The sequence below is a fragment of the Lolium perenne genome, chromosome 2 (assembly GCF_019359855.2).
Source record: "Lolium perenne isolate Kyuss_39 chromosome 2, Kyuss_2.0, whole genome shotgun sequence".
NCBI classification, from domain to species: Eukaryota; Viridiplantae; Streptophyta; class Magnoliopsida; order Poales; family Poaceae; genus Lolium; species Lolium perenne.
The window spans coordinates 321,008,089-321,028,811 of record NC_067245.2 but is presented as its reverse complement, the minus strand read 5'-3'; the positions used below and the strand labels follow the sequence as shown (position 1 = coordinate 321,028,811).

General features: G+C 44.4%; 1 protein-coding gene across 1 annotated transcript; it reads right to left on the bottom strand.

Moving 5' to 3' along the window:
* Positions 1 to 6,702: 6,702 nt before the first annotated feature.
* On the bottom strand, positions 6,703 to 7,107 carry LOC127329524 (uncharacterized). Its single transcript, XM_051356030.1, has one exon. The coding sequence runs from the start codon at positions 7,105 to 7,107 to the stop codon at positions 6,703 to 6,705; it is 405 nt and encodes a 134-aa protein (XP_051211990.1).
* Positions 7,108 to 20,723: the final 13,616 nt, after the last annotated feature.

The window sequence follows — 20,723 nt, the reverse complement described above, 5'->3', positions numbered from 1 at the left end:
AAATCAATCCTTTGTCCACAAATCATTTATTTGATCACAAAGTAAACCATACCTACAAGGTTCAATAGGTACTTCGATCTCCATGGCTAAAACACTTTGTAGTCATGGGAGCCATGATCATCGTGGCCGCTTCCGGAACCATTTCCGATGTTGCGCTACTCTGATCATTATGCTCAGGTTCATAAACGTTATCAAGTTCTATTGTCCTCCCACTCAAATACTTCGCTAGAAAACAATTTCTTGGAAATAAGCAAGTAACATTAACAAACACTTTTGTATTTTACTTCATAGTGGAAAGAATTCCCAATTCTGGGGTAACAACAAAGACATTCATCCGATTTTGGTTGTAAACTTATTTACTTATGCTATGCATACCAAAATTTAAGAAAGGACTATTAGGGTTTATACCCACGCCATAACTTGTATGGTGTCATTTCAATGGATTATGATGATGCTCTATTTAGTGTAAAAGCGGTAGTCTCTAAAGCATAATCCACAAAAATATAATGGCGTCATTTTATATTATCTCATCATTAATCCAACAAGGTTTGGATACGTTTCTCGGATACTCCATCATCACTATGATACTCCAAGAAACGTGAGGTTGTAGAACGATTTCATAACTCTCTTAGATATTTGCTAAAACTCGTAATTCAAATATTTCCACCATGATCCAATCATAGATATTTGACTTTTCTATTACGATGATTTCCACCTCATGCTGAAATTTATTTGAATCCATTCAAATGTTTCAAACATCTTCCTTATCGAATATATCCACATATATATACTCAATTCATTGTTAGAAGTTTTCATGAAGTAGAAGAATCTTCCGCACACAACTATGCCCAGTGAACCATATACATCACCATGTATGTTTCCACTAAGTTGGTTGCCCGTTCAACTCTTGGCCTATGAACGGTATTTCAGACATTCTCTTTAGAAAAGATTTGCAAGCGCCAAACGATTCAAAAATCAAATGACTCCAAAAATCCATTTGCATGGAGTTCCTTCATGCGTTCCTCTCTAACATGACCTAAATGGCGGTTCCAGAAATAAGTGGAATTCAAATCATTTGCCTTATGGCATTTTAGCGTCAGTGTTATGTATGTGTGCTTCACCATTAAGATTTATAATAACTTATCCATCGTCCATGGAGTAATGTCATAATTTGAACAACTCATTGTTTTCATTTGACCAGAGCAAAATAACAATTTATTAAGTTCTTTATTATAAATCCTAAGGGCTAGGTAGAATGCCAACGACAAACATAATAACACTTTATTATGTTCCAGACGTGCATTATTACCATATTCCTTATCAGTCACTTAGGCCATCGTATTCTTGTATTGCGTTGTATTGTATGACATCTCATACCAACCAATCTGGTACAAATACCCAAGAATTTTATTATGTGACCAAACAAGGAATACATCCATAACATGTATATCATCTATATACACCTGAGCTAGACTTTCTAGTCTTTTTTCTTTCTTTCTGCCAAAATATCTTTTGTAGTCTCTCTTTTAGCTTTCCCCATTCTCAGAAAACACTTCACCTTCAATAACTTTTAGGTCCATTGGTCAAATACCAATAACCTTGAGGTTCTTACTTTGAAGTTGATCATCACATGACAAGTGTTCCAGATTTCAATGTTAGTAACCTTTTAATGTGATGAACAATTTCACTCATAATTTTATCCATCAAATCATGACGACTTTCCGAGACCATGTCTGTACATGCTAGTCTCGTAAAGTTTAACCTTAGTATTCGCATATGCAAATCCGGCTTACACCCGTTGTATGCACACGTAGAATCTATAACACCCGATCATCACGTGATGCTTCAAAACGACGAGTCTTAGCAACGGTGCATACTAAGGACGATCACTTCATGGATATGCGAATATCGTTAGTGCCCAACTAGTTCGAGGATCGGGACGCCTAGCGTCTTCAACCTTCGTACATTCCCATAAAACTTATGAGTTTATGTAGTCTCACTAGATTATATTCTATCATCTTGCAATAGGGTCTTAGATATCACACATATGTCATACCTTGCTTATTTCTGAAAACAAAATTTCCAGCTCCTTACTTTTTAAACGGATTTGAACTTCAAGTTTCACGGAGACAAGATGATTTGGTACTAATTGAAACCATTGCTCTTTGAATCATCAATGTGAGGTTTACTAAAAGTTTGCATTAGGACTTAATCATATCTTGATTCTTTAACAATACGGTACCAGTCCGTAAAGTTACTTGTCAGACTTAACAGTATTTCTATCTCAATTACAAGACTAGCGCATGGTAGATAACGGATGCCAATTCTACAAATTTAATTCAAAATACTATTCAGACTATGTTCATGATAATAAGTTCATGTTTTTATCTAATTAGTAATGAACTCCCACTTAATACAACATCCCTCATAGTTGTTAAGTGGCACACGATCCACATCCACTACACCAAAACCGATCATCACGTGAGATGATGTAGCTTCAATGGTGAACATCAACATGTTGATCATATCATCCATATGACTCGTGTTCAACCTTTCGGTTTCCGTTGTCCCGAGGCCATGTCTGTACATGCTAGGCTCGTCAAGCAAACCCAAGTATTTCCGCGTGTGCAACATGGCTTACACCCGTTGTATGTGAACGTAGAATCTATCACATCCGATCATCACGAGATGTTTCGAGATGACGAACTGTAGCAACGGTGCATACGAGGGGAGAACACTTTATTATCTTGATATTAATGTGAGGGATCATCTTATAATGCTACCGTCGCGATCTAAGCAAGATAAGATGCATAAAGGATTAACATCACATGCAATTCATAATATGTGATATGATATGGCCTTTCTTCTTGTGCTTTTGATCTCCGTCTCCAAAGCACATGAGCATGATCTCCATCATCACCAGCATTGCACCAAGGTGCATGGCACCGCTTCATGGTTGTCCATCACTTATAGCTACTATAACAACTACTTGAAATAAAGCTATTACATGATGAATAGACACGCAGGTCTTTAACAAAAAATTAAAGACAACCATTAGGCTCCTGCCGGTTGCCATAATACAACAATGAACATCTCATACATCAAATATAATCATCATCACATCATGGCCATATCACATCACCAAACCCTGCAAAAACAAGTTAGACGCCTCTAATTTGGTTTGCATATTTTACGTGGTTTAGGGTTTTCGAGTAAGATCCAATCTACCTACGAACATGAACCACAACGGTGATACTAGTGTTGACAATAGAAAGTGCAAATTGGAATCTTCACTATGGTGGGAGAGACAGACACCCGCAAAGCCACTTATGCAATACAAGTTGCATGTCAAGCGTGGAGCAAGTCTCATGAGACGCGGTCATGTAAAGTTAGCCCGGGCCGCTTCATCCCACCATCCCGCAAGATGCAAAGTACACAAACTAAAGCAACAAAAGCATCAACGCCCACAAAACCATTGTGTTCTACTCGTGCAACGGATCTATGCATAAACATGGCTCTGATACCACTGATGGGGTTCGTAGCATAGAAAACAAAAAATTTCCTACCGCAAGACGAATAAATCCAAGATCTAATCTATGGAACACCCAAGATCTAATCTACCAAGATCGAAGCAACGAGAAGATCATGTGAGACTAACCCTCGAAGATTCCAAAGCCTACGAGATTAGATCTCGTTGTTGATGTAGTCGATCGTCCTGTGCTGCAATCCGGCAGCACTTCCGTACTCGGTCGTGCGTACGGTGTCGATGAAGCCCATCCTCTCCCTGTTCCAGCGGGCAGCGGAGGTGTGGTAGATCCCCTCGGAATCCCAGCAGCACGACGGCGTGGTGGTGGAGGTGGAGGAGAAATTCCTGCAGGGCTTCGCCAAGCCTGCGCAGGAAGAAGGAGGAGGGAGAGAGGGGCGGCTAGGGCTTGGGGGAATGATGTGCTGCGCCCCAGCCCTCCCCTCCCTCTTATATAGGCGTGGGGGGGGCTGCCTTGGCCCCTCCTCCAAGCCTTTGGGTCGGCCAAAACAAGGGGGGGAACTTCCCCCCCAAGTTAAGTCCCTATTTTCAAGGGATTTGATCTTATCCACTTGGTACAGCCACATGGGCCTTGGGGGGGCTGGTGTGCATGGCCCATGTGGGCCTATGCGACCCCTCCGGTCCATGTTGGTCGTCCGGGATAGGTGGGCCCCACTATGGTACCCTCCAGAACCTTCTAGAACCTCCGATACAATACCAAAAAATTCTGAACTTTTCCGGTAACCCTGAAAATGACTTCCCATATATGAATCTTATTCTCCGGACCATTCCGGACCTCCTCGTGATGTCCCGGATCCCATCCGAGACTCCGAACAAACTTCGGTCTCCATCTCATATTCCGAATCTACTTATGCGACATCGAACCTTAAGCGTGTCACCCTACGGTTCGTGAACTATGCAGACATGGTCGAGACTAATCTCCGACCAATAACCAATAGCGGGATCTGGAGATCCATAATGGCTCCCACATATTCAACGATAACTTAGTGATCGATTGAACCATTTACATACGATACCGATTCCCTTTGTCACGCGATACTTTACTTGTCCGAGGTTCGATCATCGATATCTCCATACCTTGTTCAACCTCGTTACCGACAAGTACTCTTTACTCGTTACAATGGTATGTCATATCTTGTGATCCAATCACATGCTTGCAAGCTAATCAGACGACATTCCACCGAGAGGGCCCAGAGTATATCTATCCGTCATCGGGATGGACAAATCCCACTGTTGATCCATATGCCTCAACTCACACTTTTCGAATACTTAATCCCATCTTTATAACCACCCATATACGCAATGGCGTTTGATGTAATCAAAGTACCCTTCCGGTGTAAGTGATTTACATGATCTCATGGTCGAAGGACTAGGTAACTATGTATCGAAAGCTTATAGCAAGTTGAACTTAATGACTTGATCTCATGCTACGCTTATTTGGGTGTATGTCCATTATATCATTCGCCCAATGACATAACCTTGTTATTAACAACATCCAATGTTCATGATCACGAAACCATGATCATATGTTAATCAACAAGCTAGTTATACAAGAGGCTTACTAGGGACTCCTTGTTGTTTACATAACACACATGTATCAATGTTTCGGTTAATACAATTATAGCATGGGATGTAAACATTTATCATGAACACCAAGATATAACAATAACTAATTTATTATTGCCTCTTGGGCATATCTCCAACATTAATATCTTCAAATCTATAAATCGCAATTGGACAAATAATATATGCTTTATTATTAGAAAAATGTGGGGAATTTGAATATGAAATAATTGTTTTTTATTCATTTTTATTATTATTATCAAATAATATATGCATTATTCATATAATATGGCCAAATAATTAATATCTTCAAATCTATAAATCGCAATTGGACAAATAATATATGCTTTATTATTAGAAAAATGTGACGAATTTAAATATGAAATAATTATGTTTTTATTCATTTTTATTATTATTATTATCAAATAATATATGCATTATTGATATAATATGTCCAAATAATTAATATCTTGAAATCTATAAACCGCAATTGGACAAATAATATATGCATATTAGAAAAATGTGGGGAATTTGAATATGAAATAATTATCTTTTTATTCATTTTATTATTATTATAAAATAAATTATGCATTATTCATATAATATGGACAAATAATTAATATCTTGAAATCTATATGAACTATGTGGGGAATTTAACAGTGTTGGATTTAACATAGTTCATGTAGATACATAGTTCATAATTACACTTAAGTTAATCTTTTGGATTTAACATAGTTCATATAGATACATAGTTCATAATCTTTACTATTAGTTTGCGATCGGTGGTGGTCGTCCGTAAGAAAACCGGCATGAGCTTCGTACGTCAAAATCTTTACTATTAGTTTGCGATCGGTGGTGGTCATCCGTAAGAAAACCGGCATGAGCTTCGTACGTCAAAATAAACCTGGATGGATCAGCCTTCCTAGCGTCGTACGTGAGAAAAAATCTTTCATCCCACGAGCCGCCTCTCTTTCATGTTGACGAGGTGGTACTAATCTGTAGTCAAATTGTTGAGGTGGCGGCATGCAGAGATACAAAAAAGCGATGGTGATGGAGGTGAACGTGGAGGAGGCGGCATGGAGTGAATATATTGAAAGACATATAGTTCATATATATTGAAAGACACATAGTTCATATATATTGAAGGACACATATAGTTCATATATATTGAAAGACACATAGTTCATATATATTGAAGGACACATATAGTTCATACATATTGAAGGACACATATAGTTCATACATATTGAAAGACACATAGTTCATATATATTGAAAGACATAGTTCGTACATATTGAAAGACACATGGTTCTTTAAATGTTGTGATGATCAACATAGCTATTGTAGCCAGCTAGCTGCCAATCTCTCATAGCCATCTCGAAGCCCAGACGAGCGTCCAGCACGGCATAACGCACTTGCTCGAAGCTCAGTGGAACATCGGCCCACCCAAATATGAGTTCATCATCTTCTTTTTCTTGCGCGGCGTCCTTCTTCTTGTTCTTATTCCTCTTCTACTTCTCAAGATTTGTCCCAATGAGAGAATTCGCCAGATCATATAGACTCATAATGTGATTATTTGTGGGATTCGGGAGTATCTACTGGAGGTCGTACACAGAAGTAATGTGAATACCGTACGGACTCAGCATCTCCAAATCCTTGTCGATAGTCGCGCCGCAGAATCTGATGGAGCCGTCCTGCAAGGACTCCTTGAGAACTTGTGGCACTTCATCGGCGCGACAAATCTGGAATACCAGATTCTCGGACGCCACCGAGAGTTGCAGGACGGCGGCGCGCTGATTACCCTCGCGAGGGTTGGTGAAATCGCAATCCAGCCCTACGCACTTGATTGGCGTGTTGTCGAGATAGTCCCTCTTCACACACTTGATCCACTTCTCCACCCTTCTTGCACGGAGCGCAACCGTGACCTTGAAGGACATCCCTTCGGCCATGAGGTGGTACACCCGAGTCAGAGGAGTCGGGTCGCGCGCGAGGTGCTCCATCGATGAAGATGAACATGACCAACCACCGGTGATCAATTCCCGTGGCTGGCTGCACCAGCGCCGATGGCTCAGATTCCCGTGCGACGATCTATTTCCCGGTTTGGGATAAGAGCCGGGACTAAAGGAGGTACCGCATGCGCCGCGTGCCGCAAAACCCTTTAGTCCCGGTTCAGGATACGAGCCGGGATAATTGGGTCCTAACGAACCGGAGCCTATAGGTGTCATACGCTTGGCGTTTACAGGACGATGTGGCCAGGCCTTGGGTCCCGGCCAAGGACACGGCCGGGACCAAAGGTGCCTGACCAAAGGCCTATTTTCTACTAGTGTGAACCCGCTTTTGCCCACCAATGTGAAGATGTGGGACCTGTAGAAAAAATGCAATGTATTTTTAAAATTCATGTTTTCGGATTTTATAAATTTTAGGTAGATAAGGTGCATGTATGTGTGTTTAACGTCTGAAACTTAAATATATGCATTTGTAATCTTTATAGAAAGATAAAAATAAAAAATTACACTAGTAAGTTCTAAAAATTATAGCTTAATGTAACTTAATATAACTTACTTTCTGCTCGACCTACGGCCGTCCGACCAGCAGCAATGCGATACCGCTCACCCTCGAGTTCTTTGACCTTTTTTCTAAAAAAAAGTTAAACCACTTTTGCCTCTCTCAAAAATTTAAAATTTCCATGGACTCTTGTAGTCACGCCATGTTGGATGGCTAGTTTAAATCACCAGACTTGGCCATTTTTGTGAAAGATGGATCACAAATAGCTAAGACACACACGCCTTTGTTTGGCTACTTCAATTAGGTCACACCATTTTAGATGCATGGATGGACTCAATGCGAACTAACCAAACTAAATAGCATGTCTACACTAGTAAAGTCATTCAAAATGGCGTAACCATAGAAATTTTAACGTTTGCCCCCTCACACACACCAAAGTTGAAAGGAAAAGGTAATCCCCAAGCATCGTACCAAAGAGGTATCGGGAGATCTGGCCATCCATTCGGTGCCAAAGTTTGAAAGAGGGGCACCAAAGTAAAACTCTTAAGATTTGGGAGGGGCTATAAGTAATTTAGAGTTTGCGAAATAGTTTTCTAGGTAGAAAAAATAACTCCTCACCCTCGCCGCGCACCGGTGCCGACTGCATCCGAGCTAGCCTTTCGTGCCCAGGCAGCCATGCGAGTGAAATGCATCAGCAGTCCCAGAAGTTATGGGCTATGTCTAATACAGTCCTCAAACTCAGGACGAAAACTCTAGAAAAAGACCGATCTTTACGAAGGGAAGACAACTCGCTCCGCACGTGAAAAGTGGCGCGCTGTGGTGCCAGAAAATCTCTAGGAAGTGGTCTCCCTGCTCGCCACGTGTCGCAAGGGGAAGCAAGGTGGGGATGAGGGAGGAGAGAGAAGACAGGAGAGGGCTGAAATCTGTCAGTTTTTTCCCTTTTTTCCTAGATTCATTTTTTAAAATGTAATATCTTGAGAACCGTAAGTTCAAATTACGATCCGTTTCGTCAAGATCTTCAAAACTAGATCCCATATTGATAGGTTTCGAGATATTTTTTTTCGTACTTCATATACTACTATGTTTGTAATCGTGCTGTGTACCTAACTGTACTCGTGCTTCAACTGATAAGTACTTCTGTTTTTTAGTGTTTGATGCAGTTTTTTCCTTTACTCAAGAATCGTATTTACTCGTGGTGCGCCATCACAATGCTTTCTGTGCAGTATTTCCTCGTGTGTCTTGGTGTATATCAGACCAGTAGTTGCTCGTGTGTGTGTAATCGTACTTGCAAGTACTTGCTCGTGTCTTGTGGATCGTACTTCGTCGCGTACGATCGCTCGTCTACGCAACTGTACTCGTTCGTGTGCTTCACTGTATTCGCTCGTGTGCGCGACTATACCCGCTCGTCTGCGCCACTGTACTCGTGTGTTGTACACAATTGTACTTAACTGTACTCATGTATTGTATGTAGTTGTACTCGTATTTCCGGTAGTGATCTATATGCAGTACCGTATGTACGAAACGACTTTGTCTGGCCGATGATTCGCGGTGCAATCCGCACGAGTACAAAGCCAGCACTTGGGACACCTACTAGCCAGCCATGCAGATTGTGAATTCGAGCTAGCTAGCTAGCTGTACTCGCGTGGGTGGGTTGTACTCGCGTGGAGCGCTCGGTCGCGGAAACGCGATCGCTTCCGTACTCGTCGTTTGCTCGGTCACGCACGCGTTCTGACACGTGTTGTCCGGACATACGATGTGCGGGACAAACTTTTCCCTTTGCAAAGGTTAGTCTTTTTCTAGTGATACCTAATTCAGGACTTGCGAGAACCAACCTGTGGTTGGATGGTTAGAAGAAGCGATGCTTTCACCACCGTAGAGTTCAAATCCCGCATTTGACACACGGTGTCTCATAAAGCGGAATATTCTTGATGGGAAGGCGGCGTTAAAATCGGCAATGAGGCCTGTGGTGACTTCGTCAATCTCAAGACCTGCCGGATCAGTTCTTCAACGCAGTCTCTTGGAGGTGCTCATAGGGGTAGGGTGTGCGTGTGTGCGTTTATAGGGGTGAGTGTGTGCGCGTATGTATGAGCGTCTTTGATTGTACTGTGTTTCGCAAAAAAAAAAATTCAGGACTTGCCTTATTTCAGTCCCACAACTTGTTTCGAATGTCCATCTACAGTCTAAAATACAGAAGTCCACCGTATAACACTGATGTGTCATAGAATCGGGCCCACAGTGGCGTTCCAGGTTGGCCCACAGCACCTAATCTAATCTGCCTTGCATGTAGGTCCCGCTTATCAATGGTAGAGGAAAAAAATGAAACTGCACCCGCCAGGAGAGGATTCCAACTCACCTACACATACATCGGGCCACAGTTTACAGCACCACTGCCACAAACCAGCAAGTTCGTTTGATGTTGTAAACATGGACGCACCTTTATTAAAAGATAAAAGTCAATAAACTTCAATGCATTTTCTTATTGACAAAATAATGACCATGATAGTAATTACTCCTGTGCATTAACAAATAGACGGCTTGTTTAAAGAATGCAAGTTCGTTTTATGTTATAAACAATAGATGGCGTTTTCAATTACATTTGAAATTTTTACATACCTCCATGTGTTGATTTAAGGATAAGATGTTTGAATTTTTTTGAAATATACAACATCTTAGATATTAAAGCTAGTATACCGATTGACAAGATGTTTTGGCTCATATTTGTAGATACAAGTATTGTGAAAAATATATTTTAAATTCATATTAAAATATTAAAAAATTGAAAAATCCACGGTGTGCATCTGAACATTCTAAGTTAGCTCACAAAAGTTTTGCAGGGAGTGGTCCTGTCCGCCTTAAAAAATACAAAATGAAAATAAAAGTGAAAACTCTATTCCGAACAAAACAAAGAATTAGACTTTCTCAGTCTGAATTATAAGCAAATTGCTATTGAATTCTGGCCTATGTAAAAAGACAAAAACATGTCTTGTGAAAAACTATTTTGGAGTACCGAAAATTGTCTTTTTTGGACATGCCACAAATAATAAAAATATCGTGACACTGTGTGCATGCATAGATTGTGTGGAAGTACACCCCGAATTTTTTTCGAACTTTTTCGACATTTTGAAATATATTTTTTTGGCAATGGATGCATCTACAACTATGTGCCAAAATGGATTCCAAGTATCCGACAGTATAGGATCTCCACATATATTAACTGTTCAACAAAAAATAGATCTGATAACCATTTCCTTGGTACTCAAACACATGTACAGTACTATTTTTGTATAATCAAAACCATTTGAAGAATAATACGGTAAAGGTGTAGGTATTGTATTGGGGAACACCAAATTTAATTGCAAAATCCTAGTTTAAATACTACCAAGAGCAGCTGGATGTACTCCCTCCGTTTTTATTTACCCTCATGGTCGCGCTTCCTGCTCGTCACCTCCTCCGAAGAGGTACTGCCGGTCGACGCGTCCGACGAGTTTGAGTTCTCCTCCGACGAGTAGTCATTGGGGTCTTCCTCGTCGTCGGTGAATGGATGACGAGCCTCCGCTCGCGCCTGCGCCCTCGCCCGGGCCCTTGCCTCCTTCCCTGCCGCCGCCTCCTCCTCGGCCGCCTCCTCCGCCTCCAGACGTGTCCACCTTGCGTCTGAATCCTTGTCCTGGCCGCCGTGGCCAATGACGTCCCCCTCCTCCTCGCCCTCCGTCGGTGGGGAGCTAGAGTTGCTCGGCGTGGCAGCTCTATCCCACCAATGCCGCCATCTCGGTGGCTTCTCCTCGCTGTCGGTGTCCGATGGCAACAACAGGTTGCTCATGGTGGCTAGCCGGCGTTGGAGAAGAAGATGAATGGCAGCCGGTTGGAGATGGATTAGAGCAGGCGCAGGGGTCTTATTCAGCGGGGATTAATGTGGCGGCGCGTATAATTAAGCGGTTTGCGGTTGCTCTTCCGCTGCGGATCGGTGCTCCATTCCGGCGGTTCGCGCGTCTATCAGCGTGGTTGCCACTCCGACGGTTGCCTTTCCCGGCAGTTGTTCTGCTTTAATTCGTGTCGGCTCGGGTAGGGTCGCTGCCAGGCGGCCCATGGGAGAGGCGAGCGGACGCTCGGCGCGACCGTGGAGATGCAAATGTGCCGCATATTTGCGTCGTTTGCGTCTCCGCGGACGGCCCAGACACTATGCGTCGCCCCGCTGGAGCATGGTGCAGGCGTATTTCCGGTCCGTGCGAACGCAAACGGTCGCGGTTGCGTCGCCCATTGTAGATGCTTAGTGGACGTGAGTTCGAATCCTCTCGCCGTTCGTTCAGTGTTTTTTTCACCAGTCACAAATGGGACCCGCACATAAGGCACCTCATGTGCTGTTGTGGGTCAGCCTTGAATGCCACTGTGGTCTGTGGGCCTGCCACATCAGCGGTCTACGGTGAATTTTTGTATTTTGAACCGTAGATGGATATTCGGAGCAAGTTGGGGGACTGAAATAAGGCAAGTTCTGAGTTTAAGGACTGTTTTAGACATAGTCGGCAAGTTCCAGCACCATTGATGCATTTCACTCCGGCCATGCCTACGGTACACATGCACGCGGTGGCGCAGAACGGCAGAAGCATCTGCTCGAACGAGCATAGCAGAAACCTTGCCGCACTTGCACATCCATCTGCTCGAACGTTCGACACTGCAAAGTGGGTCTGTTCTATTGAGCCCAGGCCCACTGCACCGTACCTGCCAGTAGTAGTAGCCAGCATCTGGATGTGTAGCGACATGAGAAAAAAGAGTACGATTGTTTTTCCTATTAATCCAAAAGTCAGATGAGTTTAATTACATAGCTCGGGGCAGCAAATGTAGGCTTTTTCTTTCGATAATTGACTGAAAATGGCCACACAGCTCCATGTCTCCTGCATCCAAGCTCGCGTGAAGCATAGATGTCACTCATCCTCAAATCATTCAAGGTCTAGCACATTTATCTTAAAAATTTATTTACGCAAGTATTCTATCAACCGATATCACATCATGCAAATTGGTGTAGAGTTAGCATCTGCTCCGGAGAGCCGCACTATTCATCAATCATCATCGTCGGGTTGTGCCCTAGTTTATACCAAACCAAGGCAAGGATCCCAAGCAATCAAAGATACCAGTCAATGGTGTACGTTTGACCGGTGCATGCGCTTCTCGATCAGTTATATAGTTGTAGATTTGATCCCAATATCACACCAGACCAATCAATTAACAACAGGTGATGACTCGTTTTAAAGGCACATGCAGCGCAGATTATAATTAGCGCAAGTAAAGACAAGGAAATGTCTTGATCACGCATGCATGCAGCCACAGTCAGTGAATCAGCATACACCATCCGTCCCAAAATAATTTAGTTAACTTGAGCATGTTATTTTGAAACGAATGGACTATATTTTTTATGATCAACCGAAAGTTGCCAGGCTTGAAACTCTCCAATCTCGAAGCATGGAGCAAGTGGACGCTGCATGGTGATTAGCAGAGTCGAGGGAAAAGTGTTAGCGTGGGCCAATAAAATCCAACACTCACTAAATATCTTAATCTTAGCCCCAGTTTGCATCTGCACCGAGCCAATCGTCAGAGATGCAAACTCGACGACGCAAATGTTCCTGGTCCCAAGTCCCAACGGATTATTAGTAATTTTTTTCTTCTTTCGCGTGAATTGACCAGCCAGGCAACATTTTGTTATGAACTAAACAAGCGACGAGGTGCCCAACTTGTCTTTCGTGGTCTGATTACCTTAATCAGACATACGAGAAGAAAGGAAATTTATCTACTTTCGGAAGGGAAAAAAGGAAATTAAATCTTGCAACTTTGGCCGAATTAATAAATAACAGGCCCAAAGACCTAGCTACCAATCTTTCTATCATAATGTGTGTTTAAGCACCTTCCATGGCCACTCGACTCTTTGTAGGCCAGATATGTTGTACTTTGAGCTCTAATGTTAATATATTTTCATGTTAAAAAAAAAAGACCTAGCTACCAGACAAAAAGATTAAACCTGACATGCCAAATCATCTCTGTAGCTTTATTTTTCTACGAAAAGAAACATCATCTTACAAGAAGAAGAGATTTTTTTACATAACATGTCAGAAGGTACAACGTTACGTTTATAACATACACACCAGAGAAAGATACAAGATGTTGAACTCAGCGTATTACAAGAAGAAGAGACTGAGCAACGTTGTTTATATGACATGATCGAAAACATTCTTTATAATGGTTCTAATACAACTGATTCTATATCATAGGGTTTGATATATATTTTTTCATAAACATTTTGTTAAAATTTACAAAGCTTGATTTTAATCAAACCTATGAAAGAAAGACATGGAGCAGCAACTAACGCGGATATTCAAATTGGTACCCAAAAGGGTATTCTCCCGGCGTAGAAGAAATGATGATAGAAATGACCCAGAAAATTTTACAAATGTTCATATCCTTGTCATGTGTACATAGTACTGTAGTAGTGAAACACAGGCTTGTTTTACATAGTAGTAGTACGTATACGAGGCCCCGTGGTGGTGAGCAGGCGAAGGAGGATGGAGTTGTCTTGTCCACATCGACATCGATGGTGCTCCTCGGGATCCGGCAGCCACGAGCACCCGGGCCTGCTGCTGGTGCAGCGCCGTGGTAACCAACGCCCGGGTTCCAACGCTAGAAAAGAAACTTGTCGCGTTGCCTACACTACCCCACGCAGCAGCAGTGCTCATTCTTTTTCTTCTCCAACTGTTTTCGGTCGCTGTGGGCTGTGGCTCATGGCGTGCGTGCATGCACGTACCAACTCTTAATTTGGACGATTGCTGTCTGCTCCCTTCTACTGGTAACAATTATATTAACTAATTAGTATAAGAGTTCTTCCTGCGTTTTTAAATAAGTGTAATTCTAACATCAAAATATCCCTAAAAAGTGTACATCCACTTACTAATACAGTTAATTAATGTAATTAGTTTCTCGTAATCACTCCTAATTTCATCTTCCAATCTCCAATCCTCTTCGCCTCAACCACCAATGTCTATTCCTCTCCTTTAATTAATAGGATGGAAACTCATAAAAGATGAGAGAGAGCTAAGTTGTCTACTATTTTTTAGATTTACACTAATTTGTGAACGGAGGGAGTAGTGCAGTATTTGGTTTCGATGGGTGGTTAATCGTGCTCGCAGCTTTGTCACTGCGCTAAAATTAAAATTATGAGAAAACTTTCGTTGATATTTACAGGTCTATAATTTGTTATCTATCTTTGGTTACCTTGAGGAAAATATAAGATTGTGTCTTGAAGAAGAAAGAGTTTGAAAATTTTGAACAATTGCTAGTATTTTTTAGATTTTATTTTGTAATCGTTGGAGACATCTCGTGTATCTCTACCATGTACTATTTGTTACTATAAATATATATGGTGTTGATTGTAAAAAACATAAATCTACCGTGCAACGAGAGCAACGTAGGGCCTATTTAGTTTCTCTCCTCTCCGATAGAGCTTCAGGAGCGCCGTTAAGGAGCAGGAGAGGATCCAAACAGGTTGGTAGTATGAATTCACGATTACAGGTGATAGAATGTTGAATGTATATGTATTCACTATGTCATTAAATAAGTACCTCTATATTTTTTACTAAGTTAAATTTTATAAACTTTGTCAAATATTACTGATAAAAGCAACAATACATATGATATCAAATCGGCATAATATTAAACTACATGTCCAAACGGATCAAGTGATACTAGAAGCTGGTCAAACTTTAATTTTATTGATAAGAGCTAAAATTAATGTTTAACTAGCTTCATAAAGTCAAATCTGACGTGCTTCGCATTGGCAGCTCTTGCCTTCTTCGCATTGACTATATTATACTACCCAAATTGTTTCGACTATGAATAATCTCGTGTCTTTTACTTCCCGGTGCCGCACTGCCGCTCGATCGACGCGCCGATGCGACGTACGGCCGGCGATGAGCAATCAGTGAGCTGCCGGAGCCGACCGAGCCCGAGCTAGGCGTGCCTGCGGTACACATGCACTGTGGCGAAGAAAGGCAGAAGCATCTGCTCGTACGAGACCTTGCCGCACTTGCACGGAATGTCAGCCAGACCCTGACAGGTGGGTCGCCACGTCAGCCGTACCTGGATGTAGATGTGACATAGGTGAGTGTTTATCTTGTTAATCGAAGTCAGAGGAGACACAGTCGAGTTTAATTAGCTTAGCTAGAAGGCCGGCAAGACAAGCTTCCTCTTTTTCCTAACTAATTGAAAATGGCGACTGCGGCTCCATGTCTCCCGGCCCCCGTACGACAGGTGTGTATATCAGCTCGCTCGCGTCCGTGCCTCCATGAATTTTGAATTGCACCAGGGACCAGCCCTACCACTGCCACTGCAGAAGCACAAATTAAGAGCAACTCTAACAGATTTCCTAAATAGCCTAACTTTTATGGACAAGGCATTCTGAACCTGGGTATATATGCTCCTGGTTAAAAAAAAGAATGAAATAGTAGCAAATAAAATTTAAAAATTAACAAGTGTTTGAAGTGCACACCAAAAATCTTCGAAAAACGAAATATGTATTGTTCTGTGTAAAAAAGATAAATCGAAGTGATGTAAATAAACCTAGATGTTTTAAACAGCACCATATTTTATTCTCTACTACTATTAGGGCATCTCCAGCGGGCGACGCATTTCGGACGTCTGAAATGTCCGTTTGCGTCGTCTCGCGGACGCGATGTGGCCTAGGGCGACCGTCTGGGGTACCTCCAGCGGTGTGGACGTATTTTTTTAACCGGGGACAGCGTCAAGCTCGCTAATGGCGTTTTACGTCCCGTCGAGGACTGCCGCCGGTGATTAAATGTTCCCGCGCGACGACGATCGTTCCCGCGCGTGCCCAATACATAGGCAAGTTTCGCAGGCGTTTCGCGCGCGGGAAACGCCCTGCGCGCCAACGCCGTTTCCCGCCCCGCCGTGGCTATATATGGTGGGCACCGGCGGGGCCGACGGGCACACCTCACCCTACCATCCATCCATGGCCGACCACATTAGGTGGGAGCACGTTGTTCACATGTGCCGCTAGCTCCACCCGGAGGAGGAGGAGGTAGCCGCCGCCGGCGTTGAGACCCAGCAGCTGGACCTGGAGGCGGCGGCGGAGGCGGAGGTTGCGGAGGCGGCAGAGCGCGCGGAAGGGCGCCTCGCGGCGACCAGGGCGGGGATCGCCAACGCCATGGCCAAGCTCGCCGACGCCAGGACCGAGCTCGCGGAGGCGCGGGCGGCCATCGCGGCCTCCGGCGGACGCCGTCATCCACGAGACCGCGGATGACGACCCCCCTCTCGCCCGCCGAGTGCGCCGGCGACAGCCGGGGTCTGCTCGCGTCCTTCGAGTCCTGGCGGGGACACCCAGCGCCGTCGGCTTGGGTGGCAGAGGAGGAAGCCCACGCCTATGCGATGGCCATGGCTCGGGGGTTAATGTGCTCCGACCTGGACTTGCTTCAGCGTAGGGGCCCTTCTCCCGCGCGGGTCGACCAGAGAACCGGAGCTGGAGGCCGCCATCGCCGACGTGGCGGCGATACGGGCGGCGGCCCAGGCGACCGAGGACGCGGCGGCGGTCCAGGCGGCGATGGAGGAGGAGGAGGCCTAGGCGGCGGCGGAGGCGGCGGAGGCGGCGGCTACCCAGGTGGCGTTGGCCCAGACGGAGGCCCTGTGGGACAACTCCCTGGCCGAGGCCCTCGAACGGCGCATGCGGCCGGACGAGATGTCCGTTCGCCGGCGTGCGCGGCGCGCGTGCGCGAAGCGCTCCCGCTTCGACGACGTCGCCAGCCCTTCCGGCGGCCAGTAGTAGGACGCGCGACTGCGAGTAACCGAGACCGGTGTAGGCCGCGCGACGGCGAGTAGGTACGGCCGTTGTAGTTTTAGGTTAACTCAACTAACCATCTCTGTAAAGATGGTCCTTTTGGCCAATCAATAGTAATGAAAATATCTTTTGCTTACCTGCTCACTGCCGACCGGGTCCGGATGCACGCAACGCGGACAGTTTCCGCGACCGCCGAGCGTCCGCGGAGACGCAAACCTAATGCATATTTGGGTCAGGTTTGCGTCTCCGCGAACGGCCGATCACTTTGCGTCGCCTTGCTGGAGGTGGTGGCAGACGCATTTCCTGTCACAGCGGACAAAAACGGTCGCTCATCGACCATTTGCATCGCATCGCTGGAGATACCCTTAGTACTGTACAAGAGGAGAGAATCTTGTACAGGCTACTATAGCTATCGATGTCCAAGCCGAGCGGTCTACGTAGTATTACACTATATCGATCGCAATTCGCACGACAAGAAAGAATCGAATCACACTTGAAACAGGTTGGCGGTGATTCGCATGCGCGGGACGTGACTGGACGCAAAGGCAGATTTATTTGACAGTGCTGGCCGAGTTGTCGTCTCGACACACACACGAGTGGTGGTCTTTTCTTCCCGGTGGCCGGTGCAACTCGATCAATGCGGCAAAATGCGCCGGCCACGAGCAGGAATCAGCTATGTCCATAGCTTCGGTACCGGGCACATCTCCAATGGGTCGAGGGCATTTTAGACGTCTAAAATATCCGTGTGCGTTCGTTGCATTGGTTCGTGGACACGAAAATAATCATGCGTCCGTTTGCGTCGGTGGTTCCAGCGGCTCGACGCACTTCGGGGATGGGCCATTCTTTTTTAGAAATTTCTGAAAACAGCTTAAACAATTAAATTGCACAAAATTATAGCCATCATATTGGCTCAAATTGAGGTCTCAAATAAGAACATGTTTGGTCCCAAGCCATGATTTGCCAAGCCAAAAAAATTGGCATGTGTTTGTTTTTTTGCCACACTTTGGCTTGCCACATTTCATTGCATGTATGGTCCATTTGTCATAGACTTAACTTTTTTTCCAAGTTTTGCCAAAGTTTAGCTTCAGTACTTTAAGCCACAATTTTGTGGCTCGCCACCCTTTTGTGGCTAACCACGCTTTGGCTTGGCAAATTGTGGCTATGAACAAACATGCCCTAAGTTTATCAGAATTTGCACATGGTACGACGCAAAATGAAATTCAAAATGGGCACAACAAGGCCAGAACAACAAATACAGTCCAAAAGGAGGCCATGGTGCTTGACAATGGCGTCGCAGATCAGGCGTCCCACGTGCGGATTTTGGCGCGATTCTTCATGAACCAGGACATGGTGTCGTTGTCCATGTTACTCAAGTCGACCAGCATGATCCTTGTGTCCTCTGCACGGGTCTTGGCCTAAGCGTCCATCCTTCTGGCCTCGCTGTCACGCAATTTTGCCTCGGTGTCTGTCATTTTTGCCTCGACGTACATCTTTTGGACCTCAATGACCTCTTTGGTGAGGTTGAGGTAGATGGCACCTGCGGCCTCGTTTTCGAGACGATTCTTCTCGTCCCTTTTGTCCATGGTGGCTTGATTCTCGGCCATCATCTTCTCCAAGGTCTGCGTGAACGCAAGGGCTAATGCCTCCCGGGTTAGATCAGCCTTGGTAGCCTTATGGTCCCGGGGACGAGGCGGAAGGGCTTTCTGCCCAAGATCGTCGTCTTCGCCGTCGACGAGAACCTTTGCTCTCCCATTCTTGACAGCTTCATGGTTGGCCACTGAAAGGAATAAAACTAGCGTTTATTTTATCAAGCCCAAAGCCTATATACAATGGCTCACATATGTGCACCAACAACTTATGCTAACCAATACAAGCAACTATGTGATAGCAAGATATATAACTTCAAGCACGATGGCTATGACAAAGTAAAGTGCACAAGTAAAAAAGCTCGGGTATAGAGATAACCGAGGCATGCGAGAGACGATGATTTATCCTGAAGTTCACACTAATATCCGTTGGAGAGGTGAGGTGGCTTAGTACTCCCGAACGCCACAAGAGGCCTCACCTTGAGGTGTGGTTGCTCGATGCACACCAACGCCACAAAGGCCTCACCCCAAATGCGGTAGTTACACCACACACCGAGCGCCACGAAGGCCTCAGCTTATTCTCCAGTGACCCTTGCCACAAAGGCATAGGTCACGGTTCCACTATGGGATTTCCTTTGAGGAAGAAACCTGGCCTTACATAAAGGTTGGGACACACATCCACAACTTAATTGGAGGCTCCCAACAAATCACCACAAATGCCTAGAATCCGTCTAGGATTCCAAGAACCCAAGAGTAACAAGCTCCTCACTTTCACTTCAATGAATCTTCGTGGAAAGCTCAAACAGATGCACCAAATGCAATGGCAAGTCCATCACTCTCAAATTCGACCAAAGCTACAAAAGCTATTGGGGTAATAAGAGAGGAAGAACAAAGGAATTCACAAAGAACACCAAAATCAAGATCTAGAGGATTCCACTCGCAAAGAGATGGATTTGATTGGTAGAAATGTAGATCTAGATCTCCTCTTATTTTTCCATCAAAAGGATTCAAGAAGCATTGGAGGAGTAGAGGGATATGGCAAGCTCTCATGGTCAACAATGGTGGAGAGCAAAAGAAGGAAGAAGAAGTGGGGAGAGAGAGGAGGAAGAAGGCCTTAAATAGGGGTCTCAGATTTCTGCCCGTTGGGGCCAAAATCGCGACTGGCCGGCAGTGCCGGGGTGCTCCCGGCGGCAGTGTCGGCGTCCGCGGTAGTCCGGGGTGCTCCCGGCGCCAGCGCCGGCATCCCTGAGAAAACACAGACACCCAATACGAAAACCTTAAGAAATTTTACATATGAACTCCGATTTCAATGATCTTGGGCTCGTTGAAATCACAACAACGAGCTCTAAAACAATATGCATAGAAAAATCATAGTCCAGAAAGGAAGGATAGAAACAAATGAATAAAGGTTTGACCTATCTAAAGAAAGACATACCGGTAAAATCTCCAACCTCGAAAATGCAACAAGTTTCCCGTGCAAAAACCATTCTCGATAAACTAGAGCTTATCATGAGAATAAGTACAAGCTATAAAACATCACATGGATAAGATCCAAATAAAAACCAAGAAAGATGATGCAAGGATGCAAATGTTTGAGCTCTCCGAAGGATACGATCGAGTTACTCACTCGAGAGCCCTCTTGATAGTACAACAACTAAACTATAAATCGGTCTCCCAACTAAACCACGAGACCAGTAAG